Below are 21325 nucleotides of genomic sequence, written 5' to 3' on the forward strand. Positions count from 1 at the left end.
TTTTATACATAATATGATAAGTGAATAAGAATTGAAAAGAGAAGAGAGAGAGAGAGATGGGACCATTTATCATAGAACGTGGCGGAACAATAGCCATGCCCAAGAATGTGCTGGGGACGTATAAGAGAGGCAAAAAGGCGTGACATGAGGAATGGAATGGATAATATGAATTGAAGAGGCCGAACTGTGCAGAAGCAGAATGTGCATTCACTCGGGGAACTGAAAAATGTGGGTATATATTCATGATCTTGATGAGCTCTTCAATTGTTTTATGCGACAACTTAATCCTCTTTAATCAGAAGCTGCTTTTGAAGTCTTTCGTCTCGCGTGGTTCATCCAACTTTGTGATTCAGTTAAGCAGCAAAACGAGGCGTCTTAACGGGTTCATTTCAAAAGCGGAAAAGCATAGTGGCCATTCAAGGAAAAGCAGTTGGTGGCAGAAATTCTTTTTCGAAGATGATGGGAATTGGCTTGGTTTGAGAGACGATGATATGGTAGAGGCTGAGGCTGAGGCTGAGGGCGAGGGTGAGAGCACACAAGAGTTATCTGAGGGCGACAAGTTTGAGGCATGGAAGCAGAGAGCTGAAGCAATTGTGGAGCTAAGGGAAGCCCAAGAAGATGGGAGGAACCAAGCCTATAGGAAATGGGAAGACTGGCTTTTGGATGGGGATGGGACTAATGGGGAGGATAACACTTCTTCTTGGGAGCAGGAGATGAGGGACTATAGGGAGAATGTGCGAGCTGATTCCGGTGATGTTCCCGCGGAAAAGGGGATCGTAGAGTCCGCTAGGTATTTGATTTTCGGAAGGGAAGATGATGACATGCTTTATGAAGACCGTGTTTTCCAGTACGCCTCATCAAATTCGGTTAGTGCTTTTCATTAATGCTTGTCATTTATGTAATCGTTTTACTTCTCAAGCAAAACCCTCATTTAGCTCATAGCTTAGCCCTTTACTTAATATATTCTTTAATCGGTAACTCAATTCCATGTACCAAACAGGCTAAATTTTTGGCAGTGTTGATTATTGTACCTTGGGCAATGGACTTTCTGGTTCATGACTATATACTTATGCCATTTTTAGACAGGTATTTATTGGTTCATGACTCCTACCAAACAGGCTAAATCTTATGTTTTTCTTCTAAATATATGGAATTTTTTTCTATTGGCTAAATTTTATTCTGTTTTGCTAAATTGCTTCAAGATTTGTGCACAAACAGATTACAGATATGCCTGTGAGTTTGTGCTTCTCTCTGCATGCTGTTGGTAGGAGTGTGATGTGTTAGGAGGACAAGACGAATGGAATGGATATATGATTGGAATGTCTTGCCCATTATTTAGAACTATGGTGGGCTAGGCCAATATTTTAGTACATGGAATGAGGCAGAGTACTGAAGTGGTGAGATCAATCTGAGATGTGATAGGTTGCCCATGGCCATGCTATGGAAACGCAGCGTGCAAAGGACTATCATTTGTCACTGAATCAGCCACCAAGTAGGAACCTATAAATACAGTTTGAGAAAAGAAGAGGCCAAGATATTATATATAGTTAATCTTGTAATTCAGTGCCAAAAAATATAGCATCAACAGAAATTAGTGGTTTTCCAGAATATAATTATTTCTTTTTAAACATTGTGCGATTGAATGAAAAAGCATTTTGACTCGCAGAGTAGCACGTGATGTAGTATTGATCCTACCATTATTTGTTCTCAAATAGTCAAATGTATTTGTGTTAAAGATCAATTTTCCCAATAGCCCCAGTTATAAGGTGGATGCTCAATAATAGTTTTATATCTATAGCATGATCATTTTGGCCTTCACACTAGAGGCCTTTGGGCTTGAATCTCTGCACAAGCCCACTTTCCCTTGCACTGAAGTTTAATTTAATTATGAAGAAGGGGGTCAAGGATCACACTCATGACCACCTTGTCAGAGAGGCTTTGAAAGAAAGCTGTGATTTTCATCTTTTTCTTCTTTGCTTTCTTTGATATTGAGTAAAAGTTTTTCAGATTATTCATCTTTTACTTGTGTGTTAATTTTAACTTCTTGAATTGAAAATTATCTTGTAACCATTAAAACCTTTTGCTATTGATAGATATGTGAAGACTGTACCACTTGCAGCACAAATGCTTGATGTGAGAAGATATCAAAAACTTCAAATAATTGAGGAATTAAGAACTGAGAGGGGACGATTTGAGCTTGAGGTTGAGATTGGTAAATCTCCACCTCTTTCTGATGATGAGGTTTGGTGGGAATTAAGGCATAAAGCGTAAGATCAACCCTTCTTTCTTTTGCCTGATCGTCTTGAATGGTGCTCTTTCTTTTCTTTTTCTTGTGTTGGTTACTATAGCTGTATTCATAATATGAGCATTAAAAGAACATTGGATTCACAAGGAAAGTCCACAATCCCATCATGAGAAAGAGTGCACTGTAACTGCCTGTCATTTAATATGCCCCTCACTAATCTTATAAAATCTGCTCACCATTCTTTGCCTGAATTCTGCCTTTTAAAGTGCTTGTGAACTGATGGAAGCTTTGAGCAAAAGGAAAATTAATTTAGTCCTTGTTGATTTGTTGTTTTGCTGTTTAGCAAGAGTCATTTTTTTAAGATGTCCTTTTATTGTTGTATATTCATTTTCCTTTTTGCCATTTTACTTGTTGCAACAACAGATTAGAGTTGAGAGAAGAGTGGAGACTGGAAAATCGCAGAGCATTTGCCAACATATGGTCAGATACAGTTTACGGGATCTCTTTATTTATTATTTTATACTTCAATAAGAGTAAAGTAAGTTTACCATTTTCTTTCTGTTAGATGTTTTGATGCATTAACAGTTTTGTTGGACTTGTTATCTATCATAATGTAAAATTTTGTTGTTTGTATGTTCACTCATGAGTCCTATTTATAATCATTAGGGTATAACAGAATCAGTCATAAATAAGAATAAATCAAATCTCTAAAATTGTCGTAACCCCAACCCTAATTTCTAGTAATAGCTATTTACATGTTTAGCTTGTGTTCAGTATGCTATCTAACACCTTCTCAAGCTGGAAGCCTGGAACATATGAGTCAAGCTTCCTACAAATGAAGTCATGACTTCTGAGGGACTTGGTGGTTATGTCAGTCAACTGGTCACCAGAGTTGACAAAATCAGTTGTGGTTTCCCCTAAAAGCACCATATCTCTTACAAAGTGATAATCTATCTGTGTCTGGTTTGTTCATGGACGGATTTGATGCAATGTGGATTCAAGTACTTGGGGAGGACAATGACTTAGGTAGTTTGATGAGGATGGCTGAGAGGATGATCACAGGGAACCTCTTGTTCAATTTTAGATAATTTATCTTGATTTTGATCTTGAGGACATGCTGAAAGTTGAGGCAGGGAATGATGATGTGGACCACAAATTACCATATCACTTTATTTAAATCTTGAATTATTTCAGTTTTTTGTGTTTCTTAATATTTCCTTATTTTAACAAGATATGCATATCATAATCCCTGATTTCATATTGTTAGTATTAGTATTTTTTATTAGGATAATTCATAATTGTTATGATTATATTAATTAGGGATCTCTTTATTTTTCATTTTATTAATTAGGATAATTGTTAGATAGGGATCTTTTTTTTTTTTATTTCATCAATTAGGATAATTGTTAAATATGATCCTCTTAATTAAGGATATATCTGTAAGCCTTTTTAAAAGGAAACCCTGATTGGAACATTATCAATGAAAAATCATTTTTAGAAAAACTTGTGTTAGTTAGGAGAAGCTTTGCCAAGGACGAGTCTGCTTCTTGCTTTCAGTATAGGTTGCAAGAAGGAGTCTTATGTGTCTAGGCACATTACTCAATCCCATGCGAAGATTCATAACACAGGTTGACAAGTATTTGAGATATGAAAATCACAAGGACTAGAAGAAGAGTTACCTTTAGTGATTACTTTCTGGTCGGGCGACTGGAGTTGTGTCTGGACTAGATTGAGTTTTTTCTCCTTTGTCATACCAATGTTTAGTTCACTAGCCTTGGTTTTCACTGGTTTTGGTGCTGATATAGAAGGTACTGATTCTTGGGAACAAGGAGACAAAAAGAATCATGTGGAGTTTCTTAATGGTTCTCCCCCTGAAGCTAAGAGCAAGTGAAAGACTCATTTGCACAAACCTCCAATTTACTGTGATGTTGTTTATGAATGTCGACAAAGCCAACACATCCAAAGATTCGAGATTTAAGACTCTGCATAATAGGGTTAGAAGGAAAATATGAGGTCATGAGTTGAACAGGACTGACATTACCTGGAACATGAGATGGTAGTTGATTAATCAAATTAGTTGTCAGAACTGTTTCTCCATAGTATGAGTTTGGGACAGCCATATGGAACAATAGGGCTTGGTCTACTTCAAATAAGTTGTGATTTTTTCATTCAACAACCCTATTTTTTTGAGGATATCAATGTATGTAAACCCATGAAAGATATCATGGTCTTTAGTGAATTTTGAGAGATTTTGATTGGCATACTCTGTCCCATTGTTAGAATGCAAAATGTTTAACATATTTTCCAAATTGTGTTTATACAACAACAACAACAACAACGCCTTATCCCACTAGGTGAGGTCGGCTACATGGATCAACTTCCGCCATAATGTTCTATCAAGTACCATACTTCTATCCAAATCATTAAGTTCGAGATCCTTCTTGATAACCTCTCTTATAGTCTTTTTGGGTCTTCCTCTGCCTCGAATTGTTTGCCTTCTCTCCATCTGGTCTACTCTCCTCACTACAGAGTCTACCGGTCTTCTCTCTACATGCCCAAACCACCTAAGTCTATTTTCCACCATCTTCTCTACAATAGGCGCTACTCCAACCCTCTCTCTAATAGTTCCGTTTCTAATTTTATCCTGTCGAGTCTTACCACACATCCACCGCAACATCCTCATCTCCGCTACGCCTACTTTAGTCTCATGTTGGCTCTTGACCGCCCAACATTCTGTTCCGTACAAAATCGCCGGTCTTACCGCAGTCCGATAAAACTTTCCCTTTAGCTTGATCGGTACCTTTGCATCACATAACACCCCCGATGCTTTTCTCCATTTCATCCATCCTGCTTGAATGCGATGATTCACATCCCCTTCAATTTCTCCATCATTCTGTATTACAGTCCCAAGATATTTAAACCGTGTGACTTGAGGGATAATATGGTCTCCTATTTTCACCTCTGAGTTAGATACCCTCCTACTTTTGTTGAACTTACATTCCATATACTCCGATTTGCTTCTGCTTAGGCGAAAGCCATGTGTTTCTAGAGCTCGTCTCCAAGTTTCCAACCTCTCATTCAACTCCTCCCTCGACTCTCCAAGGAGGACTATGTCATCTGCAAAAAGCATGCATCTCGACGCTATCTCTTGGATTTGTTCCGTGAGGACATCTAGAATTAAGGTAAAAAGGTAGGGGCTAAGGGTTGACCCTTGATGCAAACCAATTGTGATGGGAAAATCGTCTGACTCTCCACCCTGTATCCAAATTGTGTTTATACCATCCGATAAAATTGCATGAACAATTGTGGTACCTCCAATTTATTTTTCATCAAGAACAACCAAGTTACTTGAGTACAATTATTGATAAATGAGACTAATCATCTTGTGCCAGAAACATTAGAAACAGGGACTAGGCCGCAAACAACGGAATGAATAAGGGAAAATGGCTCAACACTTTTATTGGAGCTAGGAGAAAAAGTTACTTAATGGTGTTTGTCTAACGCACAAATTTCACTATTAAAGGATTCAACAGACTCTTGCAAATAAAGAGATGGGAATATAGACTAGAGAATGGAGAATGCCAAAGACGCTTGTGTTGTAACCAGACTTGAGAGATAGGAGAGTTGGAACCAGACTGACGATGAGAAGGTAGCACCTTCTGATTAGGACCCTTTTTTAGTCTCTTCAGTTCTTTTATTGATAAGATAGTATAACCCTCCCTATTCCTTGGCAACTCTAATTGTCTTTCTTGTGGCAAGATCCTAAAAGACACAATGAGAAAGAAATGTCACAGCACAATTTTGGTCTTTAGTAAGCTTGTGAATAGAGATCAAGCTATTCATAAGTTTAGGGACATGAAGCACATTATTCAATTGTAAGGAAGAGAAAAGTTCGATAGTTCCACACCCCACGGATGGACAATGGGTCCACTGGTTATGCACACATTCAGGTTTCCTAATTAGGCTCTAAATACCATGTTGAGATAGAGCAATATAAGAAACCATAGGAAAGAATCCACCTGTCTAACTTATGCTGAATAGTATCATTTACAGAATGAGACATAAATACAGTCATAAATACAAGGATCCTAATTATCCTAATTTCTTTAATTACATAAGGATAAACCCTATCACGCTATTTTCATTCATTCTAACAGGCTCCTAGAATGAACTTTGGCCCAAAATTGAATGTGGCTAGAATATGCCCAAGAAGGATAGTCATTCATTTGCTTCTTGGTCATCATTTATTTAGCTAGCAACCATTAATTTGTCCGACATGAACTAACCTATTATGAATTCACAATTAAAAATGGGGGGCCATACATTTGTCACCTTGAACGACACTTTGTACAAAAAAGTATAACCAAATATCTAGGGGGTAAAGATAACTATTATAATTAGGTGTGCTGATCGAAGCAGGGAGAATTTGTTTCCATCTTGATAAACCCTTTTTGAAATTCAAATCTTCCTCTAAGGCCAAGTCTTTCTTTTGGAATGTGGCTCTTATTTCAATAAATGCTAATGACATAGAGTAGGTTTGTAGGCGATGTTATGCTTCTCTTAATATGTGATGATTGTTCAGAATTGGTTGCTGATTTATTCTTACATTACATTGCTTGTTTTTTTAATGGAATATATTGTTCAGTCTTCTTGGTGAATTTGGAAGTGCCATAGACCTAATTATAGTGGCTAGCTTTAAAGGTTTGGTAGAAAAGAGGATGCTAAATATTTATAGCAACGTGCATTTTGTGCTACTATTTGGTGCATCTGATTGAAGCATAACACTCATCTTTAAGGAGGGTTCTTTAGCATAGCAGTTGATTCAGGCTATGTTTAGGCAGTTGCAGTTTTAATACTTTCAATTCCTATTTTTTTAAAAATTTGATTGTTGATATTTGGCTATTTGCTAATATTTTATATTGTGCTTTAATCTGAAATATACATACATATTTAATATCTTTTGATTTGTTTCTTTGCTCCTGTTGTGCAGGTAGCTTTGCTCAAATTTACAGGTTATAAAATTATCAATAACATTTCAGATACTGGGAAGGCTTTTCTAATTATACTGATCACAGATATATTCTTAGGGTAATTTCCTTTTGCAACTCGTAATTGCCTTCCATTTTTTGAATCTTTGTTTCTAATGAATTATTGATTTTCTCATGGTATCACATGTACCATGTATTAATTAATGCATTCAAAAGAAGTATCATAGCATTAGAAAAAGTAGCTAAACTATCAACAAGAGAGAAAAACATTTCGTATGCATTAAGCCATTAAGAAATGGAATATTTTGTGTTAATAATGGGATGCTTTTCAGGTATCATTCTGAATCTGGTTGGCAAACTTTGCTAGAGATAATTGTTGAGCACTATGGACTTGAAGTTGATCAGTCTGCTATAACTATTTTTATCTGTCTGATCCCAGTTGTCATCGATGCATGCGTGAAACTTTGGGTATGTTATTTTCTTTAATGACTGCCAAATGCTACTGATTCCATGTCCATTTTCACTTCATGTACTTGTTTGTGTTAGAATTAGAAATACAAGGTCATCCGTTGGTCTCTACCTAATAACTTAAACTTTCATATGGAATTCACCATCATTGTCCTGCACTCAGACCTGCAACTGCCGCTTCTATGCAATAACCCTTATTGTTTATTTATTTAGTTGAACAATAACATTAATAGGAATCTGAATTTCTATTTCGTGGACAGCTATGGAAATTTGCCGTTTCAATTTGTAGTTATTAATGTGTCTTGTTTTTGTGATACAGCTGTTTAAATTCCTCCCACGTTTATCCCCAAGGGTGACAAATATATTTCGGGAAATGAAACGTCACTAGTTGGGTAAGTCAGTTTTCTTCAGCCATGCGAATTTTGTCAACTGAAATAATTTAGTTTTTCACCCTAGCCTTGTATTCTTGTATACATTTCTTTAAATTGCAATTCCAACATTTTGTGTAATAATGACTGTGCAATGAGTTCAGCTACTACTTCGAGGTTTCCTTACTTCTGTTAAAAATGTTGATAAGTACTCCCTCCGGTTTTTAATACTCCAATGCAAGATTACAGGTTTTTTTTCTTCTTATATTTGAAATGGGAGGGAGTATGTATTTTTTAAAAAATCATAATGCTAATTGACTTTTCTTTCAATTATATTATATGGCAGACAACTCAAGGAGCTTCAATGTGGCATAGCATTGGTTTTGGTCCCTGTATTTTAAAATCGATGAATTTAGTTTTCTAATTTTGTGGCAGTAAAAAATTGCTACTAAATGTGAAGTTTAAGCACGAGGGACTAAATTTATGTATTTTTAAAAGCTAAAAGACAGACTAAATTTACCAATTTTAAAGTACAAGGACCTAAATCAAGTTTAACTAAAAGTTTACAAACCAGAAACATATTTTTTTTTTATATTGTTAAACAACTAGAGAGATCGAGTATTATGCACAATAAAGTAGTTATGACTCGATATTAATGAAAGCCACGATAACATTCACAAAAATATTTAAGATAGAATATAAAGCAGTAGGAATAGAGAATTGTGCACCAATGATTTTTACATTGGTTCACACTTAATCACAGAGAGCTACGTCTAGTTTTTAGATGTTTTCTAACATTTTATGCTAATTCATGTGAGATCTTTTACATCAAAGACCAAGAAAACACATTTTCTTGAATCTTTCCGAGGACTCACCATGGATATCTCACCAATGACTTAAAAATTATGTAGGATATCTCACCTACAATATAACCTTCCAGATTATTCACTCAAACAATCTTTTAAAGAAAATGTAATGTAATCACCTACAAGTGATGGATGTATAAATTGAAACTTACGATTTTCTTTCTTGCATTTTCCTGGAACTTTGAAAGAGATAACCGAAGAGCCAATTCTAATTTAAACAATATCAATAATATGTAAAGGAATCTTTACCAGTTTGTCCAAAAAACTTGTGGCTTAAGCTTTGTGGGCTTTTCTTCTTCTTCTTTCTTTCTAGGTCAAGCTTAAACCACAAAGCTTCTGCCTTGTAAGTCCTTTTCTTCCAGGATCAAGCAAAAGCTGTAGAGCTTAAGCTTTGTTAGAGTTTTTTCTTCTTTTATCTTCCAAGGTTGAGCTTAAGCTACAAAGCTTAAGCCTTGTAAGTGCCTTTTCTTCATTTTTCTTTTGGGGTCAAGCTTAAGCCTTGTAATTCCACTCACTTTATTTTTCTAATGGGCTCAAGCTTAAGCAACACAGCTTAAGACTTATAAGTCCATTTTCTTCATTTTTCTTCCAGGGTTGAGCTTAATGCTCAAAGGAAAAACCTTGTAAGTGCCTCTTGTTCATTTTTCTTCTAGGATCGAGCCTAAGTCCCAAAGCTTAGGCAAAGTTTTTTCTTTATTTTTCTAACATGGTGAGCTTAAGCCAAAAATCTTGGGCCTTGCAATCCCATTTATTCCTTTTTCTTCTAAGCTCGAGCTTAGATACAAAGCTTAAGCCTTGTAAGCCCATGTTCTTCATTTTTCTTCAAGGATCAAGCTTAAGCTATAGATCTTAAGCCTTGTCAGAGTCCTTTCTTAATGTTTCTTCCAAGTTTGAGCTTAACTTGTAAAGCTTAAGCCTTGTAAATGCCTTTTCTTTATTCTTGCAGGGTCGAGCATAAGCCCCATAGCTTAGGCTTTGTCAGAGTCTTTTCTTTATTTTTCTCAAGGATCAAGCTTAAACCATAAAGCTTAAGCCTAGTAAGCCTATTTTCTTCATTTTTATTTCAAGATCGAGCTTAATGCTCAAAGCTTAACCTTTGTAAGTGACTTTTCTTCATTTTGTTCTGGGCTTGAGCTTAAACCTTGCTAGAGTCTTTCTTTATTTTTCTTCCAGGGTCAAGCTCAAGCTCCAAAGCTTAACCCTTGTAAGCTCATTATCTTTATTTTTCTTATAGGATCGACCTTAAGCAATAGAGCTTAATCCTCGTAATCCAATTTTCCATGTTTTTCTTCTAGGATCGAGCTTAAGCCTTGTAAGCCCATTTTCTTCTAGTATCAAGCTTAAGCTATAGAGCTTAAGCCTTGTTGGAGTCTTTTCTTTGATTTTTATTCATGAGTCAGGCTTTAGTAGCAAAGCTTAAGCCTTGTCAGTGTCTTTTCTTCATTTTTCTTATGGTCTTGAGCTTAAGCCTTGTTAGAGTCTTTTCTTCATTTTTCTTGCAAGTTGAGCTTAAGCCCCAAAGCTTAACCTCTTTCAGAGTCTTTTCTTCATTTTTCTCAAGGGTCAAGTTTAAGCCACAAAGCCTTGGAAGCCTATTTTCTTCATTTTTCTTCTAGGCTCGAGCTTAAGCCTTGTAAGCCCATTTTCTCCATTTATCTTCAAGGATCAAGATTAGACTATAGAGCTTAAGCCTTGTTAGAGTCTTTTCTTCCATGTTCGAGCTTAAGTTGAAAATCTTAAGCCTTGTAAGTGCATTTTCTTCATTCTTGGATGGTCGAGCTTAAGCCCCAAAGCTTAGGCTTTGTCAGAGTATATTCTTCATTTTTCTTTAAGAGTCAAGATTAAGCCACAGACCTTAATCCTTGTAAGCCTATTTTCTTCTAGGCTCGAGCTTAAGCCTTGTAAGCCCATTTTCTTCTTTTTTTTCTTCTAGGCTCAAGCATAGGCTATAGAACTTAAGTCTTGTCAAACTTTTCTCTTCATGTTTCTTCCATGTTCGAGCTTGAGTTGTAAAGCTTAAGCCTTGTGAGTGCTTTTTCTTCATTCTTGTGTGGTTGAGCATAAGCCCCAAAGCTTAGGCTTTGTCAGAGTCTTTTCTTCATTTTTCTTCAAGGGTCAAGCTTAAGCCTTGTAAGCCTATTTTACTCATTTTTCTTCAAGTCTCAAGCTTAAGTTGTTGTGCAAAAGCCTTGTAAGTGACTTTTCTTCATTTTCTTCTTGGCTCAAGCTTAAGCTCCAAGACTTAAGTCTTTTAAGTGTATTTTCTTCATTTTTCTTCCCATGTCTAGCTCAAGCCAAAACACTTTGGCCTTATAATCCCATTTTCTTCATTTTTTATCTAGGCTCAAGCATAGGCTATCGAACTTAAACCTTGTCAAAGTCTTCTCTTCATGTTTCTTGTAGGTTTAAGCTTAAGCCTTGTAAGTGTCTTTTCTTCATTCTTGCGGAGTCAAGTTTAAGCCCTAAAGCTTAGGCTTTGTTAGAGTCCTTTCTTCCTTTTTCTTTGTTTTTCTTCGAGCTTAAGCCTTGTAAGCCTATTTTCTTTGTTTTTCTTCGAGCCTCAATCTTAAACCTTGTAAGCCTTGTAAGCCTATTTTCTTTGTTTTTCTTCGAGCCTCAATCTTAAACCTTGTAAGTGACTTTTCTTCATTTTCTCCTGGGCTTGAGCTTAAGCTCCAAAGCTTAAGTTTTGCTAGAGTCTTTTTTTTCTTCTTAAGCTTAATCTACAAAGCTTAAGCCTTTTAAGCTCATTATCTTCATTTTCGTTCTAAGGTCAACCTTAAGCCTTGTAATCCTAATTTTCTCATTTTTCTTCTAGGGTTAAACCATAAAGCTTAAGCCTTGTAAGCTAATTTTGTTCATTTTTCATCTAGGCTCTAACTTAAGTTATTGAACTTAAGACTCATCACCCCATTTTCTTTATTTTTCTTCCAAGATCAAGCTGAAGCTATGGAACTTAACCCTTGTCAAAGCCTTTTCTACATTTTTCTTCTAGGATCAAGCTAGAGCTTAAGCCTTGTCAAGGTCTTCATTTTTTTTTGCGGGTCGAGATTAAGCCCTAAAGCTTAACCTCTTTCAGAGTATTTTCTTCATTTTTCTTCAAAGGTCAAGTTTAAGCCACAAAGCTTAAGCCTTGTAAGCCTATTTTCTTCATTTTTCTTCTAGGCCTAAGCTTAAACTATAGAGGTTAAGCCTTGTAAGCCTATTTTATTCATTTTTCTTCAAGGATCAAACTTAGGCTATAGAGCTTAAGCCTTGTTAAAGTCTTTTCTTCATGTTTCTTTCAAGTTCAAGCTTAAGTTGTAAAGCTTAAGCCTTGTAAGTTCATTTTCTTCATTCTTGTGTGGTCGAGTTTAATCTCCAAAGCTTAGGTTTTGTCGGAGTCTTTTCTTCATTTTTCTTCAAGGGTCAATCTTAAGCCTATTTTCTTAATTTTTCTTTGAGCCTCGAGTTAAGCCTTGTAAGTGATTTTTCTTCTTTTAATTATAGGCTCGAGCTTAAGCTCTAATGCTTAAGTTTTGCTAGAGTCTTTTCTTTATTTTTATTCAAAGGTTGAGCTCAAGCTATAGAGCTTAAGCCTTGTAAGCTCATTATCTTCATTTTTCTACCAGGGTCAAGCTTAAGCTATGGAACTTAACCCTTGTCAAAACCTTTTCTTCATTTTTCTTCAAGGATAGAGCTTAAGTTGCAAAGCTTAAACCTTGTAAATCATTTTTCTTCTGAACTCGAGCTTAAGCTCTAAAGCTTAAGCCTTGTGAGAGTCTTTTATTCATTTTTCTTCCAGGGTCAAGTTGAAGCCTTGTAAGCCCATTTTCATCAGTTTTCATCTAGGATCGACCTTAGGATCAGAGCTTAAGCTTAAGCCTCATGAGCCTTTTAAGCCTTTTTTTCTTCAATTTTCTTCCAAGGTCGAGCCTTGTAACTTCATTTTCTTCATATTTCTTCTAAGGTCAAGCTTAAGCCACAAAGCTTAAGTCTTGTAAGCATGTTTTCTTCATTTTTCTTCTAGGCTTGAGCTTAAGCTATAGAGCTTAGGCCTTGTAATCCTATTTTCTTCATTTTTCTTCCAAGGTGGAGCTTAAGGCTCAAAGCTTAAACCTTGTAAATGCCTTTTCTTCATTTTTCTTGCAGGGTCGAGCTTAGGTCCCAAAGTTTAAGCCCATTTTCTTCATTTTTCTTCCAGTATCAATATTAAGCTATAGAGCTTAAACCTTGTCAAAATCTTTTCTTTGTTTTTCTTCCTAGGTCGAGCTTAGGCCTCGTAAGTTCTTTTTCTTCATTTTTCTTTCGGGGTTGAACTTAAGCACTTATGCTTAAGCCTTGTTAGAGTCTTTTCTTCATTTTTCTTCCAAGGCCAACCTCAAGCCATAAACCTTAAGCTTTCTAAGCCCGTATTCTTCATTTTTCTTTTATGCTTGAGCTTAAGCTACAAAGCTTAAATCTTGTAAGCCAATTTTCTTCATTTTTCTTCCAAGATCAAGCTTAAGGCTCAAAGCTTAAGCGTTGTAGGTGCCTTTTCTTCATTTTTCTTCTAGGGTTGAGCTTAAGCCTTGTAAGTCCATTTTCTTCATTTTTCTTCTAGTATCAAGCTTAAACTATAGAGCTTAAGCCTTGTCAGAGTATTTTTTTTCATTTTTCTTCCACAACTTAAGCCTTATGAGTGTCTTTTCTTTATTTTTCTTTTGAGTTCAAGCTTAAGCCCAAAAGCTTAAGCCTCATTAGATTTTTTTCTTCATTTTTCTTCCAAGGTTGAGCATAAGCCACAAAGCTTAAGTCTTTTAAGCCTACTTTCTTTATCTTTCTTCCTAGGCTCAAGCTTAAGCTATAGAGCTTAAGCCTTGTAAGCCCATTTTCTTCAAGGATCAAGCTTAAGCCTTGTTAAAGTCTTTTCTTCAAATGTCAAGCTTAAGCTTGTTAGTGTCTTTTCTTTCTTTTTCTTCTGGAGTTGAGCTTAAGCCCTAAAGCCAAAACATTGTCAGAGTCTTTTCTTCATTTTTCTTTTAGGGTTGAGCTTAAGCCACAAAGCTTAAGCCTTGGATGCCCAATTTCTTCATTTTTCTTTTCTTGAGCTTAAGTTATAGATCTTAAGCCTTGTGAGCACATTTTCTTCATTTTTCTTCTAGGATTAAGCTTAAGTCTTGTCAAGGTATTTTCTTAATTTTTCTTCTTGGGTCAAGCTTAAGCCTTGTAAGCCTATTTTCTTCACTATTCTTCAAGGAGATAGCTTAGGCTATAGAGCTTAAGCCTTGTCAAAATCTTTTCTTCATTTTTGTTCTAGGGTCAAGCTTAAACGGCAAAGCTTAAGCCTTGTAAGTGTTGTTTCTTTATTTTTCTTTTAGGGTCATGCTTAAGCCCCTAAACCTAAGCTTTGTTATTGTCTTTTCTTCATTTTCTTTCAAGGTCGAGCTCAAGCCACAAAGCTTAAGCCTTGTAAGACCATTTTCTTCATTTTTCTTCTAGGCTTGGGCTTAAGCCTTGTAAACCCATTTTCTTCATTTTTCTTTCAGGGTCAAGCTCAAGGTTAAAAGCTTAAGCCTTGTTAGTGTCTTTTCTTCATTTTTCTTCAAGGTCGAACTTAAGCCCCAAAGCTTAATCCTTGTTAGAGTCTTTTCTTTATTTTTTTTCCAAGGTCGAGCTTAAGCTGCAAAGCTTAGGCCTTGTAAGTCCATTTTCTTCATTTTTCTTCTGCGATTGATATGTGATTAAAAAGTATAAGAGATTTAGTTTTTTTTTCTAGAAGTGTTATATTCATAAATTCATGTTGAATGAATTTTCAAATGAAGGAGTGCTAGGAACATACTTTTTAACACATTTTTAAACACACCCTTTCAAATAGCTATAACATCATGTAAGGAACCTTTTATAATAACGCAAAGTGTTTGTTTTTTTAACAAGATAAAAAAACGCAAACAACAACTCAAATTATAAAGAAATTTAAACTAAAATTTAGTATAATAAATTGTGTCAATTTTAATAAAATTATTTGTCTATTTTTATGCAAAATATATTTGTAATTCCAAATACTTGCATATAAGGATCCCTTATTTATTTTTTTTCCTATGGCCCATAAAATATCAAGACGATCCCTGTCGACAAGACCTTGTTTCAAGAATGAGCCTATGTACCACTTAGATGTGTTTGTGGTGCAATTTGGCTAGATTTTTTATTAAAAAATCATCTGAATCAAACATAAAAATTATTTACAGTTTGATTTTAATTTATTATCAAATAAGAACCAAACCAATCTTTTGTAGTTTGGTTTGGATTAATTTTTGTGGTTTTTACTAAAATATTATTGTATTAAATTTTCTTTTTGTCTTTTAAATCAAATTATATTAAAAAATTGCTCATAACAATCTACAAAACTTTGTTAATATGTTTAACATTCTACAATAAAAATTTGTCAAATTTTCATCCATTTTAAATTAAACAAATCCTGAAAAGTCATCTAAATAAGAAAGTAGTATACATTGTATAAATTTTGTATACATAACATTATAAACCATTGTGAAACTCAAGTGGTATACACATAAAAAATATAACTACAAAGTAGTATATAAGTGTTGCAATTTGGTTTGTTTTGATTTCGTTTTAGAAACATAAACCACAATTTGAACTAAACGGATCGGTTTGAGTACAAAATCATCCAAAACATCCAAAAATTATCGACGTGGTTCTGTTTCAAAATTTTTTTAGTGGTTTTAGTTTTTATTTTGGATCGGTTTGAATTTGAATACCTAATACCATTATTGTTTTTGTAGCAATTCATAGCCAGCATAGTCGATTATATGGCCAGTCTTAGGGCCTTCATCTCAGGTAAGGATTATGGTGGTTGCGATATTTTCATTTGGTAGGCATTGATTGTGTTATCGAGAGACTCTAAACATTTGTAACTATACATTGGTCATGTCTAAAATAAAACACATTCTAAGAGGAGTTAATATTTTTACAAATAATTTATGCATTTGTTCAATACATATTTCCTCCAAGATTAGTTCTCTTGAAGTTTTACTAGTATGAATGGTAGTTGAAATTTGCTATATATAGAGATATAAAATGTTTTAACTTTTAAGATATGCAATATAATTTTTTTTGTCATTATAAAATTACTTTTTAAATGATTCTTTGTAAAAAAAAATTAGTTTTACTTCTTATTATTTTGTTTTATCCCTTATAATAAATAATAAATATACCTTTTTTTATATGTTTTTGTCCTTGTAATACGTAAATAACAAATGCATTCAGGCATTTGATGAGTTCAAAATTAAATAGGTTGTGTCTAGTGATTTCGGTATTGATGAACAGTCATTTATGATTAAATAATGTAAAATTCTACCATGAGCATTAAAAAAATGAACATAATTATAGTACATGGTGATCAATATTGACATCCATTCTCAAAGATGCAATACTCTTTGAATGCACACAGGTGCCAATTCAGGAAGGAAAAAGAAAAACACTTCACAAGTCATGAATTCCAGAATTACTAGCAGATTATTCGCAAAACCTAACACTCACCCACCAACTAACGAACAAAATACATACAACAAGAACTGGCTTTGAGTTCAACGAGGAACAAAATCTGAATCCCAACAGAAAATGGCAACATACATTATTTTTTCGTCAGATACACCAATATTAACTTTCAGTGATCTTACCCCATATATGATGTAATTTCATTGCTAATTCAGCCACACGCCTTCTTTCTGCATGACTGAAAAAATGCAGGTTCATGGCCTCCTGGACTGCCGATAAAAGATGTTTCTTGGCTTCAATAGAGATAGCAATGCAATTTGGTCCATGGATAGTACTCATTTCAACAATCTAAAACAAGATTACCATAAAGGATAAGATTTCCCAAAGTTACTTGGTAGCACATTGTAGTAAACGACATATAAATTCGAAGACAAAAGAGCGACTAGAGGAAAGTAACAATTTCTTGTCAGTTGACAGTATCTAGTTTAATTTCTGTCCAGATTTGTTTCTACTTTCTACTATGCCAAAGGGTAGTTGTAAAAAAACCCAAAAACCAGCTGGGTTATCCAGTTATACCCGCTTCACCTGGTTTTACTTTAACCAGAGGCCTCAGTCATTCATTCTCTAGTTCGAGTTTTACAACTACGTTACACAGCAATTCACATTGGATGGTAAAATACTATCAAGAGAATAAACGCAATGCAGCAAGGATGAAAGTGTTGTATTGGATAATTAAATATATTAGAAAGATAGAATTAAAAATAAATGCATTTCAGAACAGCACGAAAAGGGTTTTGCCTTCTTTTCAAAACAGTAATCAATATTTGCTGTGCAATACTTAATAAGAGTAAGTGAACTTGCCTGCTGCAGCCACGGGATTATAGTATTAAATAATTTTCCTTCCAGAAGATATGATGCTAAAGTACTAAGAAGAACATTCATTGTCTTCACAGATAAACTTTCTATAACTGGACCAGTTGTATTCAAAAGCTCAACGAGAATAAATTCATCACTGAAACACAAAGCTTCCCTATATGCAGAGTTCAGATCCCCTTCACATACAAGACGTTTTACATGCTTCCAGTAGTTATTATTACTCTCAGAACAATCATTTCTGGCATTGGTTATTCTGGTAGCAGAGAAGATACCATCATTTTTTACAGAACCCATTTGTAAGGTATCCTTTGATGAGCTGTTCAAAACATCCTTCTCTGTAAATTTTCTGGTAGCCTTGACCTTGTTACTTTTCCACATATCCAAACTATCTCCAGAATGAATCCTTGGTTGGCTCCTTGAAAATGCCTTTTTCTCCCAACTTTCGGAATTTTTAACTGACATAGAGTCTGATTGCTTATTATTAATTTCCACAGATGGCCTTGGTGTTGGAGTGCATATGGAGAACCTGGGAGAGGCAACATTTTCACTCTGTCTCCCTAATTTGGAGTTTTCTGAATAAGAATGTCTTCCTCTTTGCAAAGATTCTTGACTTAATCTATCAAATACATTCTCTAAGCCTGTTATTCTTGATTGGATTGTAGAAAGGGCATCCATTATGCCAGTTGTAAACATCTGAGAAAAAAAAAATTGGCAGTATGCTAAATTAAAGGTGTCCCATATACTGTGTGATTCATAACAAAAAGTACTTAAGAAGTCTAGTATCACAATAGTATGCTTATTCGTGTGTGCCAAAAGTTACAGGACTCATAATTTACTTTACTTGAGATAAAGAATGTAGATGTTCAGTTCATTGCTTTCATTATTAGCATACAAGTGAGACAAACATACAAAACTATGGTGCTTGAGCTGTTTAAGAAAACAAGGAAACCTATGCTCAATAAACCATCACATAAAGGAAAATGAGTGGCAGCACCAGAGTGAAGAAAATAAGTACATGTGTATAATACCTGTAATTGGTGCATCATGTTAGCCTGTTTGATTTCAATATCTGAAAGTTGATTCTGAATACAGATCATTTCATTTGCCATTTGCATACAGCATTCATGTGCAGTTTGGTGAGTTGGCTCTGTGACGGTAGAATCAGAACTTGTAGGGTGTTGCATCTTTACCCGTTCATCAGAAGTTATTTCCTCACTAAATCGTTGGCTTCTTGCAATTGGCATCTTCTGTATAAAACAGTCATGAGAAGCAGATAAAAACTTGGTCTCAAAGTTATCAGTGGGAGGATTAGAGACAGAAGAACACTCCTGCTTGTCATCCATGGGCACATATTCATAACCAACATCCTGCATGCTGGTAACATCAGCACTCATTGTTTCTAATGGCTGCTTAGTGACAGAACAACTCTCTGATTCTTTGTTCTGGAATTCCACGAGAGAGTGGGGTCTGGGGACTGCAACTTGAACATCCCAATCATCTGGTTTCTGGTGATTGTTCCTCGCATAATTTTTAACAGAGAAAGGGATCCTTCCCATAGTTGATTTCATATTGACTTTTTGTATGTGTCTGGATTCAGTAGTAGTACTGCTAAGATCAGAGGAGTCACCTCTGCAGATGTTTTCTGTTGAAAGCATGAGCAGAACACAAATGAATAAACACAAATGGTTCATACATAACATAACATAAGACCAAGTGAGGTAAAGCACCTTTTAAGGAGGATCCAGTTTCAGAAGGGTCGGGTGTATCTGGGGGAGCGGGAAGAATAGTCCAATACTTGAGCGCTTGCATAACTGCATCCCTAACTGGTTTCACCTACAATAATAATAATGTAATAGATTGAGTGAGAAACAGAGAAAGTGTCTGTTTGGGTAAGCTTATTTAGAAGTGCTTTTAAGAGAAGAATAAAATGAGATGAGTTTCTTCATAAGCAAAAAAGGAGCTCTCAGTTAGATAATTTGTAGAAGCTCTTCTCATATCACTTCTCTAAAAGATGAGAGGGCATCTACAAATTAGCCCATGGAAAACTCATTTTAGCTTAAGCTTATGGAGAAGCTCATTTCATTTCCTTCAACTTATCTTATTCTCCTAGGAGAAGTTTACCAGAACAGACAGAAAGAACCAAAAGAAAAGTAGAAAAAAGACCTTGTCAAATCGACAAGACTCAAGGGACTGAAGACAGGAAGCCCTGAAAAATCCCAAGAAAGAAGCAGCGCTCAAAGCAATATCGGCGAGTGCAAGTGATGCGGCTTTGCGAGTGGACCAGTCAGAATGTTTAAGGGAATCCTGAATACTGGAAATAGCAGCGGAGAGAATATTATGAGTAGGAGCGCCGCCAGCGAGAATAATGCTCCGGGTGAAGTCAAGAAGGGCTGGCTTAGCAATAAAATGAGGGTTTTTAAGCAACTTGAGAGTCCTGGACAACATCTTGTGCAAAAGGGAAAGAGGAGGATGGGGAGTGTTGTCGATAATCCTAGCGAGGCAGAGAGCAGAGGAGGACTGGACGTGCTTATTCTGTTCTCCCAGAGCCTCGAAGATGGGCCTGACAAGAACAACAAACACCTTGTCCTCGCCGTCACGGCCCAATTTGGAGGCGAGAAGAGCAACCGTGTTGACGCAGACATCCCGGACGACAGAGTCGGGATCCCTGAGGCGCTTGACGATGCTTGCAACCATTTTGGGAAGATGCGGAAGGACCAGGCCATCGTAGTAGGTGGCCAACGTTCCCATCAGTCTTACGCACTCCTTTCTGATGGAGGCTTTCTGCTCCCAGTCGGAGTCTAGTATGCATGACAAGAAGGACCATATCCCTTCCGCTCTTAAGCCCTGCGCCATTCGATCTAGCTCCTCCATCCCTATTTGCTGCGTGTCCCGATCCCCAACCTTGTTCAGCGCACCTACTATTCTCTGCTTCATCTCCAAACCCCCATTTCCCTGTGCCCTCTTCATCTTCCACTCTACTCTAATTTCAAATTTGAGTTCTCCTCGGGAGACCAGTATTTGTCTCTATTCCTTTCTATTTTATTAGTACTTCAAATCTCGCGCCTATCCTTCAATTCGAATTTCAGCCCTTATCCTAGCTTCGGTCTGGGCTTTCGTCCCGACCCAACTCCTTTTATTGCCATTCTATTCTTGCTTTAAGTTTATTTAACTCATCTTTAAATACTGTTTTTTGTTTTACATTTAAAATCCATAATCATGATTTATTACGTTTAAGTTTAGAGGTTTTCAAACATGAAACTAATCACCTACACATTTAGTTAAGCATTGTATAATATAAATTAAAGTTATTTTCTAACCATTTCTAATTTATTCTTACTTTATTATTTTGAACTACTTCTGCTATGCCTACAGTACTCCATAAAAAATTACGTGAACTTGTCTGCTACTTCGCAATTCGCGTGTGTTTAGTCACTTGGACATATGCAGCTGGCATGCAACTGCTGTGGGATATACCGCCAAGAGTCGCATGTCAAGCACAACGTTACCGTGTACACCCTTTTGATGAGCTAGTGTGTATTTAGGGACCTCATCCATTATTGTAGGTATTCTTTTATTTATTGAGAAGACTTAATCTCACTTTTAATCTATTATATTTTTTAATCTATTATATTTGTCATGTGCTTTGTTTTGTTTTGATATATTAAATTTTAAAAGTTTTGTTCTAACACCTCTGACAATGAACTTTGATTTTGGTTTTAGGATTTTACTGTTACTTTTTTTTCTAATGATTGATGAATATTTATTGTTCTAGGATTGTGATGAATTCTTGTGTGGTATGATGTTTATCTTCATATAGTCCTCGGAGTAACATGACATTACTAAACATACGGTGGTTTGGTGTTGAAGTAGATGAACAAGGGAGGTTTTCTTCTTGTGGTTTATAATTTTTGAAATAAAATAACATAATGACCATTTTTAATCGTCATTATTTTAAATCACTTATATTAAACATTTCAAGTTAACAGAACTTGTTGTCAAAAAAAGAAATATACCAAATCAAAACAACTATAAATATAA

At 35.5% G+C, this 21325-nt stretch overlaps 2 protein-coding genes across 10 annotated transcripts; one reads left to right on the forward strand and one right to left on the reverse strand.

Moving 5' to 3' along the window:
* Positions 1 to 58: 58 nt before the first annotated feature.
* Positions 59 to 21220, forward strand: LOC100792431 (chloroplast envelope membrane protein). 9 transcript variants are annotated; one of them, XR_005892546.1, is made up of 10 exons: positions 100 to 866; positions 1001 to 1086; positions 2094 to 2267; positions 2669 to 2783; positions 7236 to 7333; positions 7566 to 7701; positions 8021 to 8093; positions 15697 to 15751; positions 17365 to 17588; positions 17782 to 18156. XR_005892546.1 is itself a non-coding variant. In XM_041018134.1 (8 exons), the coding sequence occupies exons 1-7, from the start codon at positions 243 to 245 to the stop codon at positions 8087 to 8089; spliced, it is 1302 nt and encodes a 433-aa protein (XP_040874068.1). In that variant the 5' UTR covers positions 100 to 242; the 3' UTR covers positions 8090 to 8093; positions 20660 to 21220. The 9 variants fall into 9 exon arrangements, 5 of the variants coding, with proteins under 5 accessions (XP_003516797.1, XP_040874068.1, XP_040874054.1 ...); XR_005892547.1 differs by lacking the exons at positions 17365 to 17588; positions 17782 to 18156 and adding an exon at positions 20660 to 21220; XR_005892548.1 differs by lacking the exon at positions 15697 to 15751.
* Positions 16276 to 20553, reverse strand: LOC100783065 (TORTIFOLIA1-like protein 2). Its single transcript, XM_003517564.5, has 5 exons — positions 19451 to 20553; positions 19015 to 19120; positions 18316 to 18929; positions 17273 to 17980; positions 16276 to 16759 (listed from the first exon to the last, which is right to left on the reverse strand). The coding sequence occupies exons 1-5, from the start codon at positions 20252 to 20254 to the stop codon at positions 16574 to 16576; spliced, it is 2418 nt and encodes an 805-aa protein (XP_003517612.1). The 5' UTR covers positions 20255 to 20553; the 3' UTR covers positions 16276 to 16573.
* Positions 21221 to 21325: the final 105 nt, after the last annotated feature.

Source organism: Glycine max, chromosome 1 (assembly GCF_000004515.6).
Source record: "Glycine max cultivar Williams 82 chromosome 1, Glycine_max_v4.0, whole genome shotgun sequence".
Classification (NCBI taxonomy): Eukaryota; Viridiplantae; Streptophyta; class Magnoliopsida; order Fabales; family Fabaceae; genus Glycine; species Glycine max.

Coding starts and splice junctions, on each gene's coding strand:
- LOC100792431 (XM_003516749.5), top strand. CDS start 243: ATGATCTTGATGAGCTCTTCAATTGTTTTATGCGACAACTTAATCCTC. Junction 867..1,000: donor AGTACGCCTCATCAAATTCG/GTTAGTGCTTTT, acceptor TGTACCAAACAG/GCTAAATTTTTGGCAGTGTT. Junction 7,334..7,565: donor ATCACAGATATATTCTTAGG/GTAATTTCCTTT, acceptor GATGCTTTTCAG/GTATCATTCTGAATCTGGTT.
- LOC100783065 (XM_003517564.5), bottom strand. CDS start 20,254: ATGAAGAGGGCACAGGGAAATGGGGGTTTGGAGATGAAGCAGAGAATA. Junction 19,121..19,450: donor AGTCTTGTCGATTTGACAAG/GTCTTTTTTCTA, acceptor TTATTATTGTAG/GTGAAACCAGTTAGGGATGC. Junction 16,760..17,272: donor TAATCCCGTGGCTGCAGCAG/GCAAGTTCACTT, acceptor ATCTTGTTTTAG/ATTGTTGAAATGAGTACTAT.